We start from the raw sequence: 22800 nt of genomic DNA, 5'->3' as shown, positions 1-22800 counted from the left end.
CTCCCATTCAGATCCCTCTGCCTTACTGGCACACACGTAGGGAGCAGAAGTGGAGGAGAAATTCCCGGGCACAGGGGAGGGAGACCCCCGTGGCTCTGCTTTGCCCTGAGCATCCCAGCCCAGCATCCCCGTGTCCACCTCCCCTGCCCAGGTTCCGTCAGAGGGGGAGGCGCTGGGAGGGGTGATGACTAAACAAACAGCACAGGCGGGACAGCCCAGCGGACTGGCCAGGCCCGGGGGGAGGCGGAGACAGTGGAAAGAAAGACACCCGTTATCGTCACGGCAGACACGTGTTTCTCAGGCCAGATCCTTCTCCTCTGACCACGATAAGACTCTAGAACTAGCGGTCTGATGCAGACTCTGGCGATGGAGACCAGGGGCAGCCCCCAGAAGCCGAGGGCAGCTGTGGGATTTGAGGTGGGGCCAAGGAAGTTGTGGCCAAGAGCTTTGGTACAAGATGGAGAAAATGCCTGCTTTTTGTTTGATATGAATCAAAGTCCTGATGGAGCGTTGCAGTGGCTGTGGTGTAGGCCAGCAGCGGTAGCTCCGATTCAGCCCCTAGCCTGGGAACTTCCATATGTCGAAGGAGCGGCCCTAAAAAGCAAAAAAAAAAAAAAAAAGAAGAAAGAAAGAAAGTCCTGATAGAGACAGAAGTGCTGAGCTCCTGCTGGCCTCACCCAGATTCACGTGTCTTCCGGAAAGTCTGCACCCTCAGCCGGGCTTCTTAACCTTTGGATCACAGAACCCTCTAAGAATCTGATCAGAGCATTGGACTGTGCCTGCCAACAATGCACACAAGTGTACACACACGCACGTGCACACAGGCAATTCTGCATTCTCTTTTAGGGGTTCACAGATTCCCCCAAACCTGTCCGTGGTCCCCAGACCCCAGTGGATGTCTCAGGTCTGCCACCATCTGGGGACCCTTTTTCCAGAGGATTCGCCGCAGGTGTCTCTTGAGCTCCTTGGCGCCCATCCCCCTACCGCCCGCCTACCATCCCAACCCTCCTCGTCCCGGCCCCCAGCTTCCCCCCACCCCTGGAGGGGCTTCCAGACACTCGGAGCCCCACCCCCAGCCCAGTGCTCCGCCTGGGCCGGCTCCCAGGGTGGCCGGGGGAGGGCAGTGCTGGCTCCCCCTGCCCTCCGGGCACACACACAGTTAATCCTCGCGGCTGCTGTTTGGATAAAATGCGCTGGGAGCGTTCGCGGCTCCGCGGCCACTCACATCTGGCCGGGGTTTGCTCTTGACGCGTCTGTCCTGCTTGCTTCAGCTCTTCCTCTACTTTCGAGAAACCGCGTTTCCGCTTCTGGTCAAAGAGACCTTGGAGCAGGGGAGATCCAGGTGCCGGCGGCAAGGGCCGGCTGTTGCCCCCGCCCACGCCCCCCCTTTCTGAGCTCTTCCCTTCTGCCTGCTCTCCGGCGGCGGCCCGTCTGGTCGTCCCCCGACCTGGCCGGGACGAGGCTGCCCCGCTGGGAGATGCTGTAAGAGAGGCTGTGGGAGGACGCGGGCGCCCCGCTCCTGGACGCTGGTGGCTGGAGGTAGGTGGCCTGGCAGGCGGAGCAGACACCTTCCGGGGCGGGTGGCGAAGAGGAGGGGCTGGGAGGGGCCGGGGCAGCTGTGGCAAAGGGGCAGAAAGACCGGGAGTTGCCGGGAAGGGCCAGCGCCGGTTCCTGCTACTCCCGCCGTGGCGGAGGTGCCACGGGGCACAACAGTGGCCACAGTCGCCCTCGGTGGCCGGGGGTGGCCGGGGGGCGGGGGACTCTGCGGCACACAGCTGCTGCCAGAAGCGATGGTACCTCCCCTTTCCGTGGGGTGTTTGTCTTGCTTCACTCTTCTCTGGGTGTGAAAAGAAAAGACACTCAAGGCCCCTCTGCACCAGGTGGGGACCCCCACCCCAATATCGCCCACCACCTGAGAGCCAGCCCTGCCTGTGGGCAACGTGGACCCCAGACAGAACAGGGAATGCTGCCTTTGGTCGTGGGTCTACAATGGCCTTGCTGTTCCTGGACACGATCCAGCCTGGACAGGAAAAAATAATCTCTTTCCCGGGACCCTCTGGGCCGCCTGTAGCCCTAAATGTAGCCCTGGTCTAGACCCGAGTGGCTGGGCTGCTCTTGAGCCTCCAGACTGCCTCTCTGTGCATCTCCAAGGACACCCAGCTCTTCCAGGCGTCACCACCGCACAGGTGTGATCCCACCTGTGCCCAGCTCCCACATCCGGCCCACTACCCCCTGCCCCCGCTGATGCCTGGACAGTTCCTGGGTATCCCCTGGGCACTCACGGACCCCCAATCCACTTGGGGGTGGGGTGGGAGGAAGTTGCCTCTCTCTGTGACTGGTTTCTGTCCCTTCTATCTCCCTGGGTTTCTAAGAATGGGGGCAGTTTGGCACACTGGGAGCTTCCTTCTTCCAAGCTTTGAACATGGGGAGTGTCCTGAGAAACTTCACTTTCTCAACGGCTAGCTACATCCTGGGTCCCTGGGGGAGGGTGGGAGGTCCTCAGAGGCTGCGAGGCTTTGCTTTTTATAGTTCAGGGAAGCACGCGGCCAGCCCCACGTGCAAGGTTCCAACAGGCACTTGGCTCCGAGCTGCAGGGAGCAGCCTGCTGTGGGAAGCAGTACATGCTCTGCGAGGCCGGCTCGCAGTCCCTGCCGACCAGGAAGGTGGGAAACAGCAAGTGAAGGGGAGACCGGGGCAGGGGGGCGGCGCAGAGCACTGAGCTGTCCTTTCCCACCCCTGTTCCTCTCCCTCCTGACCTGAGTGCCAAGATGAACATAGGGGTGACCTAACGACGACAGTGGCGATGACAGTAATGGCGGCCACAGGTGCGTGTGTGTTTCCCGCTCAGGAAGTGATGCGCAAATGCTGGTTCTCAGCAATTCTACCAATGACACTGTCAGCCCTGAAAAGCTCAGAGCGGCTGCGATTAGCCCAGAGGCAGTAGACGGAGGACCCAAGATGCTCAAATCTGCATCTCCGTGCCCAGAGAAAGGATGTGACTTGCCTGAGGATGCACAGCTTTCTAAGCTGAGGCTGGAACCCGAGTTTTGCGAGTTTCCAGATTTCTGTTTCCCAGCTGCCCACCGAGGAAGTCCCCTGGGGCCGTAAGGACAGCCAGGGTCTGCTTCCCGGGATCTCCAGCCTTCCCATCTGGCACTCTCTCTCCCTTTCGCCCATCTTGAGTCTCTGGAGATACCATGGAACATGCTGCTGGTGAGCGGCAGGCCAGGACAGGGAGAATGGCAGGTGCCAGAGGCCTTGGATGGGCCATCTTTCAGCCAGAGGCCACGGCGCCCGTCTGAGCCAGGTGCAGCCAGACAGGAGGGTCATGCTCGCAGGTGGGTGCTGAGAAGGCCGACGCACGAGGACGCAGGAAGTGCACAGGCAGCGCCCTCTTCTTTCCGGGGATGTAGCCTCTCTATTCAGGGCAACCAGCTCAGCATGATGTTTTTGGAACACGCTTCTTTCTGTTGTTCTTCCTGGTGCCTCCTGCCCTCCCCTCCCAGCTGTAATTAGCATGACTCACAAACCAAATATTCTGGCATTGAACTTCATCCATCAAAACAAAGATGAAAAGAATTTCGTAGATACAGTCATGCCGCCGGGCATCCTCGCCGGACGTGGGCTTGCCACGGTGTTTTTGTCTCCAGGGGCTGGCCCCTCGCGTGTCCCTGTTCCTGAACCTGAGGTGGCTGAGGCTCTAGGGCCCTGGGGGAGAGGTGACAACTTGCAAAGGGAAGGAAGAATAGAAAGTTTCCCTTCTGCTGTGGTCCCCACGCTCTGCTGACCGCTCGGGGCCACTCTGCCTGCCCATCCACGGGAGAGACAAATGGGTGTTTGGGAAGCAGCCTCATCTCTGCCTGAGCCCTGAGACCCCGCATGGGAACGATGGCCTCCGGGGGGCTCTGTCTTGGTGCCGGAACTACCATGTGGGCCGAGGGCGATGATTTTCCTCCCGGTTCTACCTGCTGAAACCTGCCTTCTCCTAAAGCCAATGAGACAAGGCAGCATGGACAGACCCTGGCCACCTCCGGACCCTCACACAGTGGGAGGAGGGGTCACCTGCCCACTCGGAGAAGGTTTTGGAAAAGGACCATCCGAGCCTGAACGGGTGCTTCCTTCTATGCCCTTGGGGCAGCCCAAGGAGCCAGTCTCACAGGGCCCAGGATTCGGGGTTCCTGGGGCCCTGCCCAGGCTTCCTTGGGCTGGCAGGGACAGTTCTGTGCTTAACTGGGGACGTGCAGAAGTGGGCACACTGGCTCCTTTCCTCCTCCCTAAGCCCAGCAATCCATCTTCTGCTGCTGCAGCCCATGACCTCTGACCTCTGTCTTCTTGCCTCAGGGGTTGGGGGGGGTTGCTCAGTGTTGGGAGCAGGAGTGGGAGCTCTTGAGCCCTCTGGGGGCACCTTTGTCTCTGGGTCCTCTCCCAGGTTACAATGAGCAGTGCCTGGGCAGCTGGAGATGGGAGTGGCCCCTGGGCCCCATGAAGCCCCCATCCTTGCCTGTGTGCCCTTCCCAGAACTGGGCTCAGAGCAGGCTGGGTATGGGCAGAGGCCCCCCCCACCGCCCACTGGGGTGTCCCTGGCCTGCCCAGAGGCCCCTGGCATCAACTCCGTCTCCAGCTGTGGACGGCACTGGTGCAGTCCGGCCAGGCATCTGGGCCCGTCCAGGACGGCTGTGGGCCAGGCTGTGCCTCCGTGTCTGACCACCTCCCTGGCGCACGTAGGAATTTTCCTTGAAATGAGACAGAGCAGAGCAGGAGACTGTGGGCAGGCAGGGTGGGAAGGCAGCACGGGAAAAGAAGCAGACGGGCAGGGCCGGCCGGGGGCGGGGGGGGGCGGCGTTGGGGAGCACGGGATGCCAGTTCTTGGTGCCCTGTGCTGGGTCAGACCCGGCCGCTGACGGATCCACACTTGGGGAAAGGCCCCAAACTCTTGGCCTCCCTGAACCCCCTCCCTGAGGGGGGACATCTGGTTAGCAGGCGCCCTCTGCGCTGGGGACCAGTGAAAGAAAGGACCTCTTCTGGGAAGGCTGCCAGCCTTGGTGGAGCCGCAGGCGGGTGCAGGCCAGACACTGGCTGGACTGGGCCCTGCGGCCCTGCCCTGCGGGTTTCTGAGGCTGGGGGTCGGGGCTGGGGACTGCGTTGTGTCGGGACGCACTGGGCCCTTTCTGCCTGTGAAGAGTCTAGAGTGGGTTCTGGTGAGAGGTGGTGGCCGTGGCTCTCTTCCGGCCTTCGGGACCCCCCACCCCCCACCCCTTAAGGAATAGCTGTGAGAGCAGGCCCAGGGCTCTGTAAAGCGGCCCGAGGTGACCCTGAAAGCAGGTCTGCACAGCCAGCAGGGCCAGGCCCCGGGGCAGTGGGGGAGCCGGGCTAGAGCCCGGGGCCTGCCCTTCCCCCTCTGCTCCATCTCATCCTGTATCCCCTGCTCCCGGCTCCCTCTCTGCAGGGCCCTCTGCTCTGGGGCCCCACACCTGACCCCAGGCAGCCCTCACGGGCAGGCCGACACGGGGCATGCTCCCTGCAGCCCCAACATTGGTTCCTCACGCTGGTCCCTCTGGCCAGCCACACTTGGCCTCAGTCCCCTGAGCATCTGAGCATCTGAGGGCAGGGGGTTTTGGGGGAATGCTGGCCACCCCTGTGCTGTGTGGGCTTCTCCCTTCATGCCCCGCAGAGCTCACCCACGTCCTGGTTTCTCGCCACCCTGCAAAGCAGTGCCCTGAAAATGCCCCTTCCATCCTGAGGCTGAGGGGGTTCCTGGTGATTCTGTGCCTAAACCCTGAGGAGTCAAACTCCATGGCTGGGGAGATCTCAGCCCGTGGCTCTGATGAAGGCAGTTGTCACCATCCTGGGTGCCCCGTGTGGGGCCTGGCACGGGGTAGGCCCTCAGCGACCTGCTAAAGGACAGGGTGATGGCCTGGCTGGTGGAGAAACTCCCCAGGGCCAGGGGCCCCTGCCGCTGTTCTCGCCAGAACCGATCACTAAGCAAATAGACGCCCGCCGGCAGGTGGGAGCATGAGCCCGCCCTCCCCGGCATCTTCCCGGAGGCCCCTCGAGGGGAAGGAGCAGGAGCTCTGCTGCCAGACACACCTGGGTCTCACCTGGGCTCCAGCACCTGCCGGCAGGACCTGGGGTGGTGGCCCCGTCACTCTGAGCCCACCTGTTCTCTGAGAAATCGAGGTGGCTGCAGGCACCAAGTTCAGTAGCATCTGTAAAGCTGTGCCCAGAGTCCGGCGCGTAGCAGGTGTTCAGCCAGTGGTGACAGAGCCTTCTTAGAAGGAATCTGGTGGATGACAGGGCTGATCTGGGCCCTGAACTCGCCTGGACGTTAGTCTTGATGATGGGCTCCAGGATTTGGCTCCATTTGCTCTTGTTTGGTGGCAGTAGGCGGCTTCCTGCAGTAACAAGCATGCCAGTGACTGGTGTTCGAAGACAAAACAAATCCCCTGTTCTCGCTGGCTGGCCTGATTCGAGTCCCTGTTGGATGCCTCCCCCAGTGTAACTGATACCCACGGCAACCCCAGGGCCCTGCTGCCCCGCGGCGGGGGTGCAGGGGGGGGCTCTATCTTCCTCTGGTTCTGTCGCATCCCTGGAATCCAGCCCTCTGTCCTGTTCACAGCAGGCACTCCATTAACACTTATGGAAGAACGTGGACTTCAGCCTGAGGGTGATTTGTAGTCCACGCGGTCACGCTTGAGCCACAAACTTGCCGCAACATCCCCAAGGCCCTCCCCCGGCTCCTTTTCTGCGTGTAGTCTCAAATTCCCCAGAATAAACAAAATGCTCTCTTAGTCCCAGGGTGGGGCTTATTTGTCATTTTTCTAAGTGGAAAATGATGCGCCCTTAATGTGAAAAAAAATATGTGACTATTCTACTAGGGGAAACCCCCCAAGATGCCGAAATAAGAAAATGGCATATCCGTATTTTCATCACCCAGAGATAACTGCTGTCAGCGGCCAGGTGGGTGGCCTCGGCTCTCTGTGATCGCGTGTACGTGCGTGGATGTGTTCTCGTGTGGGCATGTGGCTGTGTTCAACCTGCATTTTCACTCATTACTGTTTTATGAACGTCTTTCCATGTCTGTTTACAGAGGTCAGTCTTTGGGGCTGCTGGCAGAAGATGCCCCCACCCCCAGCATCGTATATTGATTATTTAAACGCCTTTAAACGGGGCACGCATCTTTCCCTGGTTCCCTGCGATCTCCGCCCCTCCCCGTTGCACGCGCCCAGCCCCCAGGCACAGGCCGAGGGCATTGAGTTTGCCACCCTGACCAACCGCCGCGTTTTTAGTTTTCACCATAATTCATTTGATTAGACCGCTTCGTGGGACATGCGGATGGTCTGTAACCTTGGCTGACAGAGGGTGGCCTTTCCGGGCCCTGATGAGAGGACCGTCTGAGGAAAGATGGCTAGCTGGTCCCACTGGGATTCCATGTTCAGTAGCACCTACCAGCGGGCCCTGGGTCACTCTCCCCACTGCCCTTCTCCCCCCACCCCGAACCACCAGTCCTGAATCACAGAGAGCTCTCAACACACTGGCCTGAAGGTTCTACTGCCTGGGAAGGGCTGAAAGTGAGAATGGAGGTCGGGCCGAACTAAAAGTCAGATGCCAGGCACGGGGACACAAGTGCAATGAGACACCTCTCCTGGGTCTGGACCCCCTGGTTTGTGAGGGGACGAGGCAAGGAAGCCGACGGTGGCAGCCTGGTCTGGGCTAGAAGCTGGGGGAGGGAACTTCCTGGAGGAGGTGGCATCGGGCTGGGCTCTGAAGGACACAGTGACAGAGAAGGTGGCAAGAGAAAGAGACAGAGGACCCGACCCTGTGGCCTGTGTTGGGACGTCCAGTGGTCCCCGATGGCCGGCGTGGAGGATGCATGTGCGGGGGTGGGGATGACGGGGCCAGAGCTGAGGCGGGAGTCAGACGGTGAAGCTCTGGGTTTAAACCTTTCTGTTATTTTCGTGGGAAGCCTTTTGAGCCACGGGTGGCCATCAGATCTGCAGGTTTGAAAGCTGCCTCTGGTGTGCAGGTTGGGAGGTGATGGGAGGTGATGGGAGACGGGGCCCAGCGCAAAGGATGGCGGGGGGTTGGGGGGGACCGTCAGGACGCCTGGTGATGGGACAGGGGCGGGAGTCTGTAGGCTCTGGATGCCGGCCTGGGGTCCCGGCCTGAACAGCGCCAACCTCCAGGAGAAGGAGCAGGGGGGCATGGGGGCCACAAGAGAAGGCAGCGGGCTACTGGGGGGCTCGAGTGTCTCAGGACAGGGCGAAGAGCAGGTGCTCGGCGGGCAGCGCTGTCCAGCGAGGATGGACAGGTTCCCCCAGCTGTGCTGTCCCAGGGGACGGCCACTTAGAATGGGCTTGGCCCAGTGGCCGAAAATGGAATTTTGCACTTGGTTTCACAGGAATTCATTTAGCTGGCCCCAGGGGCCAGCGGCCACTGTGCCAGAGAGCACAGGCCTGGAGCTCGGTGTCCAGGGACACCTGCTGGGGCCGAGAGTCAAGGAGCCGGCCGCTGAAGCCATCGCATAGGAAACAAGAGGCGGATGGGTCTGGAGTGAGAGGAGCTGAGGGCTGAGGACCCGGCCGGGACGTCTCCCATCTCCCAGGGGAGGCTGTGGAGGGTGAACACTGGGAGACAAGGTGGCCGGAGCAGGGCGGGGAGGTGGCTGGTCATCGCCGGCAGGGGCCCTGCAGCACCCGTGGGAGACAGACGCTGGTGATCTCCTCCTTGGCCGTGCGGGCTGGACCGGTGGCGGCGGCGGGACTGACTGGGTGCTGAGTTCCACTGCGAAGCCTTCAGCAGTGGGACAAAGTTCCGCCTTTTGCCAAACCTCCCCCCGAGATGGCTGTGAAACGCGCCAGTGATTTTCAGGCCCCCACACCCCAGAAACATCTGAGCTGCTTGTGAAAGGGCCAGGCCGTGGGGCACAGGCTGCGGGATTCCCAGCTTCTCTCCTCCGTCTCGGGAGCCGTCGCGTCCCGGGGCAGCGGGCTGCGGGCCAGGCCACCTGCAGCGCGGGCTCCGGCAAGGCACGAGCTGTCAGTAACCTTCTCTCTCGCGCGGCTCTCAAAGCTGGGGCGAGCCCGCCGCCCGAGGCCTTCCAGCTGGGAGGTGAGCTGGGGACAGGGCGCGCGTCAAGGGGATCTTTGTCTGCGCCGGGAGGCTGGGCGGGCCAGGCGCCCCCGAAGGCCTGCCGCCTGCCGCCCACGTGGCCTCCTAGTTTGCAGGGCCCTGGCAGGAACTTCCGCAGGGTCTGCTCTCAGCTCCCGGGGCGCCTTTCCCGGTCCAGGCGCAGGGGGTCGCCCCAGAAGAGCATGGAGCTGGTCCAGGATGGGGAGGGCAGCCTGGGTTTCCGTCACTGCTCTGCCCCAAGCCGGGAGAAGGAAGACCTCGCTTATTAACGAGCAGGGGGCCCTGGAAGCCCCCGTCTCCATCCCCGGCCCTGGGCTGTGGAGGTAACCAAGCCAACCACCGATCCTTAAAAACAGATTCTCTTCCTCTAAGCCAGAGAACAGCTTCTTGGAGAAGGGAGAAGAGGGAAACTGAGCCAGCGAGATGGGTGCCGAGACCTCCTCCTCTTTGCGGAAGGCGCTGCTCAGGCCGATTGAGGGGAACTCCCTTGGGCAGGGTGCCCACGCTGGCACTCTGCTCCCTCTGCGAGGCCGAGGGGAAGCCGGAGCGGCCCGAGGCTGGCTGCGGGTGCCCAGGTGCAGCAGGGAAATTAGATACGAAAGGGGCTCCAGGGATCAGCAAGCAAACCCCAACTCTCTTGCCTCCTCGCGTCTGCCGGGGGTCTGGTACCTGGAAAGTGGGTGTGAGGCATGGCCGCCGAGGGAGGAGAGCAGATGTCGCGTGTGAGACAAGCCTGACTGCGGTCAGGGCAGAGGGACACCCCAACACGAGGTTGGGCACCCAGGGTCTGCGGCCGGGGGCCCCCCTGCGGCAGCTGAAGAGCTCTGGGCTTTCCAACAGGAGAATTTCCGCCAGATGTCGAAGCAGAAAGGGGCAGCTGCAGGGCTTCCTTTCTGGCGGGGAGGATGCAGGGGCCGGGAGGGTGGTGGGAGGATTGGCCAGGCTGAGGGATGGTTGGGGCTTCAGTGAAACAAGGAGTGATTCGACGTGGAGCCAAGTCGCATTTTGACCTAGAAGATGTTAGGTGTGGGAGAAAGTCCTATCTTATGCCAAGCTTCCTCGGGAGAAACGTGTAAGGTTTGGGGGTGAGGTCCTGGTCTGAGAGGAGCCTAAGATACTTGTCTTGGGTGGACTGCGGGTCTGGGACACAGCCAGCGCTCCTGGAAAGCATCAGATCCAGGCAAAGGGAGGAGGGGAGCAGAGACCTTCAGGAAGCAGCGCAGAGGATTCGGTGTGGCGGATACAGGGGCGGCGGAGTGTAGATGAGTCCCAGGTTTCGGGCCTGCTGTCTGTTCCTAGGTCCTCCTTCCCCGAACACCCCCCCCCACCTCCATTTTACTAGAGCAGAGCTGCCCACAAGGCTTTCTGCAGTGACTGAACGTTCTGCTCTGCGCCATCCAGTGTGGTGGCTCCCAGCTCCCGGTAGCTCTTGAGCCCTTGGAATGTGGCTGCCGTGACCGAGGACAGAATTTAGAATGTTATTTAATTTTAACTGGTTTAAAATGAAAGAGCCACAGGCGGCTAGCAGCCACTGCCCTGGACAGCACCTGGGTAGCGTGTCATGTTTTGAGTCCACATCTGCCGTTCTGTCTTGAGTTGTGATTGGGTGCGTGTCTGTCTCCTTCACTGAATGGTGACCTTGAATCTGCAGTGGAACCCCTGCCTGCCAAGCTCCTGCACAAGCTGGGCGCATCACTGGCCTCCAGGCAGCCATGCTTGCGCACAGCTTTCTGCTGAGAGGGAATTCCCGAGCCACGTGGGTCCTTGGACTTGTCGTCTTCTTCCTTTTTTTTTTTTTTTTTTTTTTTTTTGTCTTTTTAGGGCTGCCCCCGAGGCATATGGATTCCAGGCTAGGGGTCGAATTGGAGCTGTAGGTGACGGCCTACACCACAGCCACAGCAACACGGGATCCGAGCCGCGTCTGCAACCTGCACACTGGAGCCTTAACCCACTGAGTGAGGCCAGGGATTGCACCTGCGTCCTCATAGATGCTAGTCGGATTTGTTTCTGCTGAGCCACGATGGGAAATCCTAGACTTGTCTTCTAAGCTCGTTCTAATCCAGGGAGAGTCTAGGCTTCTCGCCTCTCAGAATAGCTGGTTACCCCATGGGGATTAAGGGGAAAACCACATTCATAAAACTCTCTGTCAAGTGGCACTGGGCTGGGTGTGGCATCAAGACAAAAGGCAACCACGTGGAGGCTGAGCCCTGGGAGGTTCCTCTCAGCACACGGGCATGACATGTGATCCCACCATCCCCCTCCTGGGCGTGTGTCTGGAGAAAACTAATTTGAAAAGATACATGCACCCCTATGCTCATAGCAGCACTATTCACAATAGCCAAGACATGGAGGCAACCTAAATGACCACTGACAGATGAATGGATTAAGAAGTGTGGTACACACACACGCACAGACACACACACACACACACACACACACACACACACACACACACACACACACTGGAATACTACTCAGCCATGAAAAAGAACAAAAAGCAATTTGCAACAACATGGATGAATATGGAGTGTCTCATACTAAACGAAGGAAGTCAGAGAAAGCCAAATATCTTATGATATCACTTATACATGGAATCTAAAACATGAATAAATGAACTTATTTACAAAACAGAAACAGATTCACAGACACAGAAAACAAACTGCTGGTTACCAAAGAGGAAAGGGGGTAGGGCAGGGATAAATGAGAAGTTTGGGATTAGCAGGTACCAACCACTGTGTATGAAATAGACGAATAAGGTCCCACTGCAGAGCACAGAGAACTCCATTCAATATCCACAATAATAAACCACAGTGGAAACGAATATGAAAAAGAATATATATATTCTTATAGCGTATATATACATATGCATAACTGAATCAGACCAGACTGTATCTACAACAGAAACTAACACGATACTGTAAATAAACTGTATTTCAATAGTTAAAAGAACGCAGGCGTGAAACATGGGTATGGGTGCCCCCCGCCCCCACAAATGATCGGGCCAATGTTAAGCAGATGTAAGAAAACTTGAACTTGGATATGAATATTGTCTCCTTAAAGGATTCACCACTGGTCCATCTGTGGTCTGGGGAGGGATAAACATGATTGACAAGGAAGTGTTCTCGGATCGCCTGTCCTCCGCAGACCCTGCGATTGACCCAATTCTGCCTTTTCCCCCTCCCGCCCACCACAGAGGGGCCTCTTCTTTGTTGAGGGAGGTTAAGTTGCAGGGAGATGGGGAGGGTTGAAGTATCAGGAGGTGAGGAGCCACAGAGCCTGAACCGAGTGGGTGAGAGAAAAAATGTTCGTGGAACTGCCACGGAGCTTGGCCAATGAGCGTCTGTGCAGGGCCCGGGATGGGCAGGTCCAGAACTTGAGTCATGTTGGAACTGGCCCCAGACGCCTGACTGCCAGGCAGACCGGAGACTGGACCACGAGGGTCCACATTCGAGAGGGTTACACACCACTGGCCAAGGAGTCCTGGGGGGCCGCTTCCCGGACCTGCCTCCCCGAGCACGGGACATTCTCCTGAGTCACCGTTCTGGGGGCGAAGCCTCCCCCCTTGCAGAGGACTTCATTTCACTGGAACTCGCTGAAGGGGGCTGGAGCCAGGTTTGGTTAGCTGTTGGGCAATACTGGTTTTGCCCAAAAGGGAGTGAAATGAACATAATGTCATGATGCTGACTTTGCTGCGGGACTTGGTAAAGATGGTTCTGAAGCTATTTTTGAAGAAGGAAAGATTTCAGTCTGGGTTTGCTTTGGCTCCAAAGAGGAGGTCCTTGAGGAGAACCACCAGCCTCTGCTGCCCTCATGCCGTCTGCCCGGCGCCTCGGACTCTGGGCTGGGCTGTCGCGTGCCCCACCCCACTGATACCATCAGCTGGTACCGGCCGCATCCCGGTCCCATCCCTTCCGATCCAGGTACAGAAACTCCCCTTTCCAGACTTAGAGACATGCCAGCGCGGAAAGGGTGCTTCTATCGTGGGTAGAGGACTGAGTCTCCACCGGCAGGATTTCTGCCTCCTGGGGGACGCGTGGCAAGTCTGGAGACTTTGGTTGTCCCGGCTGGGGGTGGGGATGTGCTGATGGAATCTAGGGGCGGAGCCCAGGGATGCTGGTAAACCCCCCACAGTGCACAGGGCAGCCCCCCCAAGACAAAGACGGATCCAGCCCCAGTGTCAGTGGTGCCAAGGCTGAGGAACCTTGGGGACAAAAGAATCCGAGGTAGCAGTTTCCTCCTTTTTGCTGTTATTTTCCACCTTTTCCCAAATGAATATATGTTACTTTGGATTCAGGGGACCAAAATGTTTAAAGAAAGGAAAGCCTCTTTTCCTCTCAAGTGATGCAAGCTCGCCCCTGAAAAGGGAAAGAGAGACATTACCAAGGTGCCAAGGACAAGCAGAGGAAATACAGAAGGAGTGGGACACATGTGCCGAATTCAATCTGACAAATATTTGCTGAGCAGCAGGCAAGGTCAGGGCGCTGCAGGAGGCCGGGCGGGTGCACGGTGAACAAGACCTCGGCCCGGAGGAGGTCCCGGGCCTGCGGCGCGCAGCCTCACAGGCCCAAGCAAACTCCCCGCGGAACAAGACAATGTGAGAAACGCCAGCCGAACGGGGGAGGGAGGGGTTTTTCCAGGTGAGGATCTGGGAGGCCTTGAGGAGGAATCTCAGGCCCTTGACTTGGGTCTTAGGTAGGATTCCCATGGGATCCAAGGGCAGCCTGTGGAGTTCAAATCCAGCCCCCACTGCTGAAACATTGGGCAGTCTTAGGTTATCTGACGTCTCAGTGTTGCAGGGTCTGCACTGGTTAGTTTGGTATCATAACGAATGGATACTGTCTCCTTAAAGGATTCATCCCAGGTCCACCCGAGGCCTGCGACGGGGTCACAGCTGTTGATGAGGCAGTGTCCTCAGAGCGAGCCCTCACCTAGAGGGTTCTGAGGATGAGCTGAAAGGATGCTTCTGTTAGCTCGGGGATTCGCAGAAGGCAGGAGGAGAAAGGGTGAGCCTGGCCAGATGCCGCGAGCTTGGGGGCGTGGCTGGAACCTGGCCCTCCAAGTGTGGTGCCTCGGCAGCAGCGGGGGTGGTGGGGGGGGGTGCTTTTTGAAAAGGTCTGTCCCGGCGCTGCCGAAAATGAGGTGCATTTTCACAAGGTCTCCCAGGTGAGGTGGGTGCACGCTGCAGGACACAGACAGGGGCGCTGTGCAATACAGCCAGTGGGTGGAGACGGACCATGGAGGGGGTGGTGACTGCCCTGGCAAGGCGTCTGGAGAAATGACAGATGGGCAGTAGAGAGAGAGAAGGGGGAGGGGGAGGGAGGGAGTCTTTAAGGGCATATTTCAGAAATTACACGTCCATGCACACGCTTTCACTGGCAAGAGGAAGGGAGGCAGCGGACGTTCTGAATGGGGGTCTGGTCCACGCTGATGCTTCGTCACTGGGAAGGTCCCTGGGCCCTGACACTTGGGAGGCAGAGAACCCGGAGGAGGGGCCCAGCGAATCCGCTGTGGGGACGGGGTCATGCAGAGAATTGAAGAGCCGGCCGAAGGGCGGGTCAGAGGGTGCACTGGCGGAGCCTTGGGCTCTGGTTCCCGGGCCTCTGCCCGCCTCCCCCCACCCCGGTTCTCTTGACCTGGCGGGGGGGCTCCGACACGGAGGTGACCAGACATTCGGACGTGGAGCTGAAAGAGCGAGCCCACTAACACGGAGGGTAAAGACCAAAGTCCAGAGTGGGCCCAGCAGAGAGGGCTGTGCCCTCACCGGCTTCGAGGCCTCCGAGCAAAGGGCAGCTGCCCAGCGGCCATGGCTGCCCAAGGCCGAGAAAGGAGCGTTCCTGTGGGCAGACGATTACCGACAAAATCAGAAACCGCCTCCGTATTTCAGTGTTCCTTAGACATGAAAGAGGGATTCAAGATTCAGACGGGACCTTCTGGAGCTGGTCGCCCGCTTTGATGCTCAGTGCCCCCCCGCCCCCACCCCCGACGCCTGTGCCCGCCCCCCGCGGGGAGGTGGGGAGGGGTCCTTACTCCCGGGCCTCCCTTAGCTCACCGTGCAGCTCAGGGGGCCAATTAGGTGTGCTTGTCGGCCCTTTAGGTGTTAAATTGGAGGCCTGGGTGAACAAAACGGGTTGGGATTGACCACCCTTGCACCGCACCGCCCCCGTCTCGTGATGGGGAGGTTTCCCAGCCCCCAGAGCCACGCGAGACTTCTGACTCCCCACGGGTGTCAACCCCACTGCCTGGGTTATCCAGGGCGACGCCCGACGGGGAAAACCGCGTGGGACGTTTTGTCTGAAGCCCAAGGACTGCCCCCTGATGGGTTCCCTGGGAACCCCCGTGGACATCTCTTTCTAGAAGGACTGTTTCAAGCCTGGACGGAAGGACTGTGAGGGAGAGACCAGGGGCTGGGTTCCCGTAACCGTGACGGCCCTCATTGGGCTGGGCAGAGGCCCCTACAGCACAGCTCGGGACGCTTGCTGGTGCGCCCCCTGGTGGCCAGAGAGCGACTTGTCGGCACCTGCCTTCCCACCGGCCCCCAAAGTACAGGCTGGGGTAGAGTCACTAGCCAGTGACACCCCCGTCCCCCCAGATTCGTCCAGGATTTTCCTCATTATCCTCACAGGGCTGAGACATGATCCCCAGTGGGGAGGGTGTCCTTCCTGGGAGGTGTGGGGGCGGGGCAGAGCCACACTCACTTGCAGCAGGTGGCCTGTGGTGGAGATCCACGGTGGTGTGTGTGTGACTGGTGTGCGAAGAGTCTGTGCCTGTAAGTGTGAGTGTGCTGAGAGCGTGCATGTCAAGTGTGGCACACGTGTGCCTGTGATCGTGAGTGTGCACACGCGTGGGCAAGTGCACAGGAGTACACAGGTGTGGAGTGTGCAAGTGTGAATGCGAGAGTGTGGTCTGCGTGTGTGTGTGCAAGTGCACTGAGTGTTTTGTGTATGGAGTGTATTTGTGTATGTGTGCTAGGTGTGTGAGTGGGCGTGTGTGTTGGGCATGAATGTGCACTGGGCTTTGTGGTGTGTGAGTGAGTATATGTGTGAGTGGAGTGCATGAGCGGGTGTGCGGTCGGCCTCCAGGAGGAGCAGTGGGGGAAGCACTCCCAGCTTCGTGGGTCCAAGAGCCCTGGTTCCCCCGTGGGGCCCTTCCCACCCCCTCCTTCGTGTGTGTCTCCCCAGCAGGGCTCGCCAGGAAGATGGGCTCCCGTGGGCTGGGACTCACGCTGACATGCTGTCTGCTGCTGGCCTTCGCCGGCGGCCCGGTGCTGGGCCGTGCGCCCTGGGGGCAGGAGGGGACCGAGGAGCCGCCGCTGGACCGCACTGAGAGGTGAGGGGTGCGGTGTGGATGCAGGTGTTCTGGCTCGGCGGGGGTGGGGGGATCCTGGGGTCCAGGGCACCTGGGGTTGGGGGAGACCTGTTTGAGGCTAGAGGAGGAGCAGCCCAGACTGAGGTGCTGGCACTGGGGGACAGAGGTGCCATCGCTCCTTTCAGTGACCCAGACGCCTTATCGGAAACCGGGGGCAGTAACCCAGGCTCATTCCAACCCCGGACGAACGTGGGTCTGCATGCGGCTCTGCAGCCACATCGGCTAAAAAAAGCAGACCCCCCCCTCAGTTTCTTTGCATTCTCGCCTGTCCTTTGAGAATATCTGCTAGGGTTCCAGGTTCCACCTGGGAGAAGGGGCAGGGATAATGCTGGGCTGGGAGCTGGTGCCCTCCACCCTGACCTCTGATCACAATGCAAGATGAGGGACGATGGCTGAAGACAGGCACAGGAAGTGACAGCGCTCCTTGAGAAGTTAGGAATTCCTTCCGCATGGCCCTGTCTCTATATATGTAAAACCTTCAATGATATATAGACCGCAGGAGACTGGGGGTGTTTTGCAGGGATATACAACATGCATAAGATTACTCATGAAGATGCCATTCTTCAAACATGAGGTCCTGGACACCCGACGCGGGCTCTGAGTGTCTTCGTCACTGTGAGCTTTGGGCTGACTTGGTACCCGAGGCGTCAGGCTGTGCCGGGTGTGACAGAATTGTAGAGGCCTGGGGGCAAAGTAACATCCTTCTTCTTTGTCTTCTTCTCTTTCTCCTCGTCTTCCGCCTTTCATTCGACAAACATTGACTGGGTGCCACTCTTGGTCTGGCCACCTGCTGGACACAGGGGACACACACGAGAATGACATAGTCCCCGGACTCCAGGAACTCCAAGGCTGTGGGGGGACAGCACACGACCCCGTGCAGTGTGGTGAGCCCTGCAGAACAGGTGTGTCCACACTGTGGACGTGGGGGGGCTGGACGCCTCAGGATTCCGTGGTCCTCAGAATGGAGTGGAGAGGCCAGAGAAGCATCCGGAATGAGGCTGAGGGTTCCATTCTGGGCAACTGGTGATGATGCGGATGCTGGGTTTGAAAAGAGAAGTTCTAGACCTGAGTGGCAGTGACAGGCCATCAGTTTGGGACATGTCATATCTCTAGATAGAAACTTCTTGTAGGTGGCTGAATATAGGGCATGTAGATCTATTTCCTGGATGGTCTGGGGTTTGAAAACAGGAGCAGAGTTAGATAAGGAGCTGGCCCTTTGAGAGGGAAGGTGCGGCCTCCAGGGTGGTCCTGTCACAGCCCGAGAGCTGCAGAGAGCAAAGTGCAATGCAGGGCGACGCCGAGAGGTGGCAGTGTGGAGCTGTCACCATCCACCGCCCCGCCTCCCTCCGCCCCAAGCTGGTTTCCAGATGCCAGGTTGTAAACATTAGTGTCTCCAGCTGCTGCAGCTCAAAAGAATCCCGCAGGTCCGGTGGAGCACTCTCATCTGTAAACGAGTCAGCTTAACATAACATCTTTTAGAATTTTAGATGCATACTGCGGATGTCCAGACACGGCGCCCTCGTGTCATCTAAACACCCCTCCTGGACCTGCCCGGTTCTCCCACACAGATTTTGCCAGGCCCTCAGATTATTGCTGTTCTTGTTACCTTTGTTTCCATGACCGTCACTGCTGTTAACAGGGGGCAGGGGGCTCTTTCTGAAACGCCACTGAGATCTCAGAATTCGCCAAGAGCCCATGCGGCCTCTGTGGAGGGAAAGCTAACCTCACACGTCCAGGTGAGAGAAGGCAGGTCAGGTGCCCCAGGCCCTCTGGCAGCAGGAGAGAGGAGTTCCCGGCTCTGAGGACCCCTGGCTTTCAGAATGACATCTTTACTCCCGTAGGGCTGAAGAAAAGCGTGAGACGTACAGCCCCCTTCAGGGCGAGGAGCCCCCTGCTTCCCGGTGCTTCCGCTGCTGTGACCCTGGCACTCCCGTGTACCAGGCCATCCCGGTGCCACAGATCAACATCACCATACTGAAAGGTTGGGTGCAGACGCCAGCAGAGGGGACCTTCCCTGGAGAGGGGCACTGTTCTGTCCCCACTGGGGTGGGGGGAGGAGAGGGAGTTAGGTGGAGGGGCACCTAGCGGAAGCTCGCTGTCATCCACGGGGAGGAGGAAATTCTGTTTCTGAGGCTCGGGCCCCGTTCCAAGAGGAGGGTGGAAAGGGGGCCAGAAGAGAAGCAGCCTGAGGGTAGCTTGGGGTCTCACCCCACCTGCATTTGCACACAAGCCTCGGGTTTGCAGCCCTGTGAGCAGCAGAAAACCTTGCACAGCCCGGCACAACCGAGGGGGAGGTCACACCTCCCATGCAGCCCGGGGTCCCAGCGCCCCGGGCCCAGGCCCTGTGTCTGCAGTTCATTTGCTCGGAGGGAGCCATGGGCCTGGCTGCTGAGCCTCTTGCTTTTGGATAAACCCATATGTTCCCTTGTCTTTGCCAGGATTTCCAGAAGGAAAAAAAAAAAAAAAAAAAAGGTTGCTTCTGGAGAAATAGCACAATCGCTGAGGTTGCTTGATGCCGCGTGTTTTCCGTCCCATTTAGGTGAGAAGGGCGACCGCGGCGACCGGGGCCTGCAGGGCAAGTACGGCAAAACAGGCTCGGCAGGCGCCAGGGGCCACACGGGACCCAAGGGGCAAAAGGGGTCCATGGGGGCCCCCGGGGACCGGTGCAAGAACCACTACGCCGCCTTCTCGGTGGGCCGGAAGAAGCCGCTGCACAGCAACGACTACTACCAGACGGTGATCTTCGACACGGAGTTCGTGAACCTCTACGGCCACTTCAACATGTTCACCGGGAAGTTCTACTGCTACGTGCCCGGCGTCTACTTCTTCAGCCTCAACGTGCACACCTGGAACCAGAAGGAGACGTACCTGCACATCATGAAGAACGCGGAGGAGGTGGTGATCCTGTACGCGCAGGTGAGCGACCGCAGCATCATGCAGAGCCAGAGCCTGATGCTGGAGCTGCGGGACCAGGACGAGGTGTGGGTGCGCCTCTTCAAGGGCGAGCGCGAGAACGCCATCTTCAGCGACGAGTTCGACACCTACATCACCTTCAGCGGCTACCTGGTCAAGCCCGCCACCGAGCCCTAGCCGCCCGCGCCCTCCTGCCCCGCCGCCTCCCCCCCGCCCCCGCCCGCCTGGTGCCCCCCCGCGGTCCAGCACCTGCCAACCCTGGGCCGCCCCTGCCCCGGCCAGTCTTCCTGCCCCCCCCACATCCCCAGCTTTGGCGTCGACACGACACCCTCGCAGGCGTGGGAGGCCACATCGACCCTGTGGTCACCGGCCTCCCGTGACTGCAGAAGAACTCAGTCGGTGGGGCTCGCGGGAGCCCCTCTCTGTGTGCGTGTCCTTGAGTGACCCTTCACCCCGCATGCGCCAGGGTGTCCCAGAAGAAACCACCCTTGCTCCTGTTGTGGAATATTCCAGAGGTTGTGAAGGGAGCGAAGTAAGCCACGGAAAAGAAGTGAGGCATATTGTTATGTTTGCCTTTCCGCCAGCCCCACTGGCTCCAGGAGGGCTGCAGCCGCTCGAGGCTGCAGGAGACTCCTTGGAAGAGAAGCTCTAAAGTGGATGCCGAAGGTGACAGGGGAAGGGGGCCGGGGTGGCGTGGGGGAGGGGACCAGGAAATCACATCTGGCTTAATATTTCAGGCCATGGATGAACCTTCTGGGGGGACGGCTGGCTGACATCCATGTCCTGGGGACATCCCCATGGCCTTGAACGAGGGCTCAGCCAGTCTTTTGAGCCACGACAGTGAGGGGGTTTGGGCTGGGCAGCAAGTGTCACTCCCCAGAGGGACAGCCAAGCCCTCGGCTGTGGTCTCTGGGTTGGGAGAAGCACCCTGCTTGATGGAACCTTGAGGCTCCTGGCAGCAGCTGGGGACCCCAGGGGCCCCAGACCTAAGGCAGTTCTGTGAGGAGCAAAGCTCAGTCCAGCCAAGCAGAGGCGTGCCTCCTGGCAAGGCCCTGGTCCTGCCCCCCCTTGGCCCTGGTCCTGCCCACCCCGATGGCCCTGCTCCTGCCCCCCATGGTGCTGCTTCATTCCCTTCGTGTCCTGGGCAGGGGCTCCCCACCTGTCACCCTGGCCCTGGCTTTCTGTCCCTCCTCGCAGGCGGATCAGCCGTGGAAGGCACCAGTGCCTCTGATTTGTAGCAGTGTCATGGTTGTAGAACGTTTTCTAGAAAACCTGGCACACCATCTCAGAGTTACACTTCCCAGAGGGAAGGCCCCCAGTACCCCTACGCCGGGGGCCTCTCTGACAGGCAGCCTCAGACGATGCAGGAGGGGCCTTTCCAGAGCAGGGGAGGGCTGGAAGGGCCCCCCCCGCCTGTCCCTGGAGCTCCAGTGTGGCTCAGCCTCCGCGAGAGGAGAGAGGGCGTGTTGTAACCACTGAGGTCAGAAGCCCCACTCTGAGGGGGCCATGGGGCACCCGGAGCGGGGCGCTGCCTGGACCGGTGCTCTGGCCTGGCGGCCCTTCCCCACCTCTCTCTGCTGACGCCCAGGGCCCTCAGCCCTGCAGAAGGCTCCCTTCCCGCTGGTCAGACCTGTGAGCCCTGGTCTTGACCGAGCCCTCCGCCTGCTCTGGGCCTGGTCACGGGGTCTGGAGTCTGCACATCCCTTACTCTGAAGGACTTCTGCTGGTCAGACTTTACAAACTGTGTTTCCGAGGGTGAGCTGGTGAGCAGGGCGCCCACCGCTGCTTTGTGCTGCCCCCACGCTTTTTCAGAAAACATTAAACTTGGACTTGTGTGTTTCAGCACAGTGGCCTCATCAGTCTGGTCTTTGAACCAAATCCTCGTCCTTTCTGTCCTCTCCCCCCGGGACCCTGCCTCCTGTCTGTTGGAGCCCCGGGGCCCTCAGCTTGTACCTGGGGACATCAGAACCCAGCGGGCACTGGCTGGCCCCGAGCAGCTGCATTCCTCACAGGAACGCGTTTCACGGCTCAGCTGGACCACCCTGCTGGTGCCCTGTAGGGGAGGGGCTGTCTTGCTTCTCCCAGTCGCCAGGGGACCCAGGGGGTGTCCCCGGGCTTGTGGCGCATCACTCCAGCCCCCACCCCTGTCCTCATGTGGCCTTCGTTCCTGAGTCTCTCAGATCCCCTCCCTTCTCTCCCGTCCCTGGAATCGGGGCCCACCCTAAACCCAGGGCACTCTCCCCTCGAGAGCCTTGGCTTCCTTACATCTGCAAAGACCCTATTTCCAGGTAAGGTCACCTCCACAGGCATCAGGGTCAGGACTTGAACATGTCCTTTGAAAGGACACAGTTCAACCCACTGGCACAAACCTGCAGGTCTGAACCCCTCCACCAACAGCCCCTTTTATGCCTGAGCATGAAGAGCAGATGTTTCTTCTTCTCTCCATCATTTGCCAACTGGGTTAGTGGCCAGGGCCCTTAGAGGAGTGCCAGTGGGCGGTGCAGAAGCTGCCTTGGTTCTGCTGGTGCCAGCGGGCTCCAAACAGCTGCTGCCCTTCCTTGGCCTGGTTCTAGAGTGAGCCAGTGCAGTTGAGCTCAGCCTTGGGCTGTGGCCAGGCCAGAGTGGGCGGGCACTGCAATCCTGCTCTCTCGTCAGAGCAGAGGCCACTGGGCAGAGGATGCAGCTGGGAGCAGGGGCCGAGTGCATTTCCCAGAGGCACGTGGTAAGAACCAATCAGCTTTGTACAGGTGCCCACAGCCCGCCCTCGCTCCAGGGGCAGTCACGTGCCACGTGTAACACCTGCTCCCCCACACCCGGCCCCCAAGCCAACGCGTGAGAGGAGGCGGCCTTGCTCTGCAGTCCACCCTGTGCCCCCTTCGATGGCCCTCAGTCTTCACGCTCACTCCACACCCAGGCCCCCTACCCCCAGTCTTCCACCTTCCCGCTGGCATCTCCACTCCGGTCATTCTTTCTCCGAACATGTCCCCTGCTCCTGCTTTGTGCCAACCTGTGTGCCAGGCACCAGGGGCATAATGACAAATAAGCTACGGTACTTGCCTCCTAGAGGACTTTTCTGGGCCTGTCACTGCAATGTGACGTGGATGCTAGCCTTCTCAGAAGATGCACACGCGTGGCACCCCGTTATCTGCGACCCTGCCCCTTGCCCAAGCAGCCCACTGTGCATAGGCTCCTTTGCTTACATCCTGACTCCAGCTGCGAAAAGAGCCCACCCCTGGAAAAGAGCCGGTAAACTCAGAGGCAATACAAATATCCGTGTTTTAGCGAAGGGCCCCAGACGCGGCCGATGACTCAGCCAAAGGAAAGAGTTGCTCATGTTAGGGCTTTAGGAGCCTGTGGCCAGGGCGGAAGCAGCGAGAAAGGCACTCCCAATCC

The 22800-nt window shown here is 59.7% G+C and overlaps 1 protein-coding gene across 3 annotated transcripts; it reads left to right on the top strand.

Annotated features, from left to right (window-relative positions):
* Positions 1137-21252, top strand: C1QTNF1 (C1q and TNF related 1). Of its 3 annotated transcripts, none has more exons than XM_021066514.1 (4): positions 1137-1539; positions 16311-16455; positions 18336-18475; positions 19034-21252. In XM_021066514.1, the coding sequence occupies exons 2-4, from the start codon at positions 16325-16327 to the stop codon at positions 19582-19584; spliced, it is 822 nt and encodes a 273-aa protein (XP_020922173.1). In that variant the 5' UTR covers positions 1137-1539; positions 16311-16324; the 3' UTR covers positions 19585-21252. The 3 variants fall into 3 exon arrangements, with proteins under 3 accessions (XP_020922173.1, XP_020922172.1, XP_020922174.1); XM_021066513.1 differs by having other exon boundaries at positions 16308-16455; XM_021066515.1 differs by lacking the exon at positions 1137-1539 and having other exon boundaries at positions 16306-16455.

This window comes from Sus scrofa, chromosome 12 (assembly GCF_000003025.6).
Source record: "Sus scrofa isolate TJ Tabasco breed Duroc chromosome 12, Sscrofa11.1, whole genome shotgun sequence".
Taxonomy (NCBI): domain Eukaryota; kingdom Metazoa; phylum Chordata; class Mammalia; order Artiodactyla; family Suidae; genus Sus; species Sus scrofa.
This window is presented reverse-complemented; position numbering and strand designations above follow the sequence as displayed.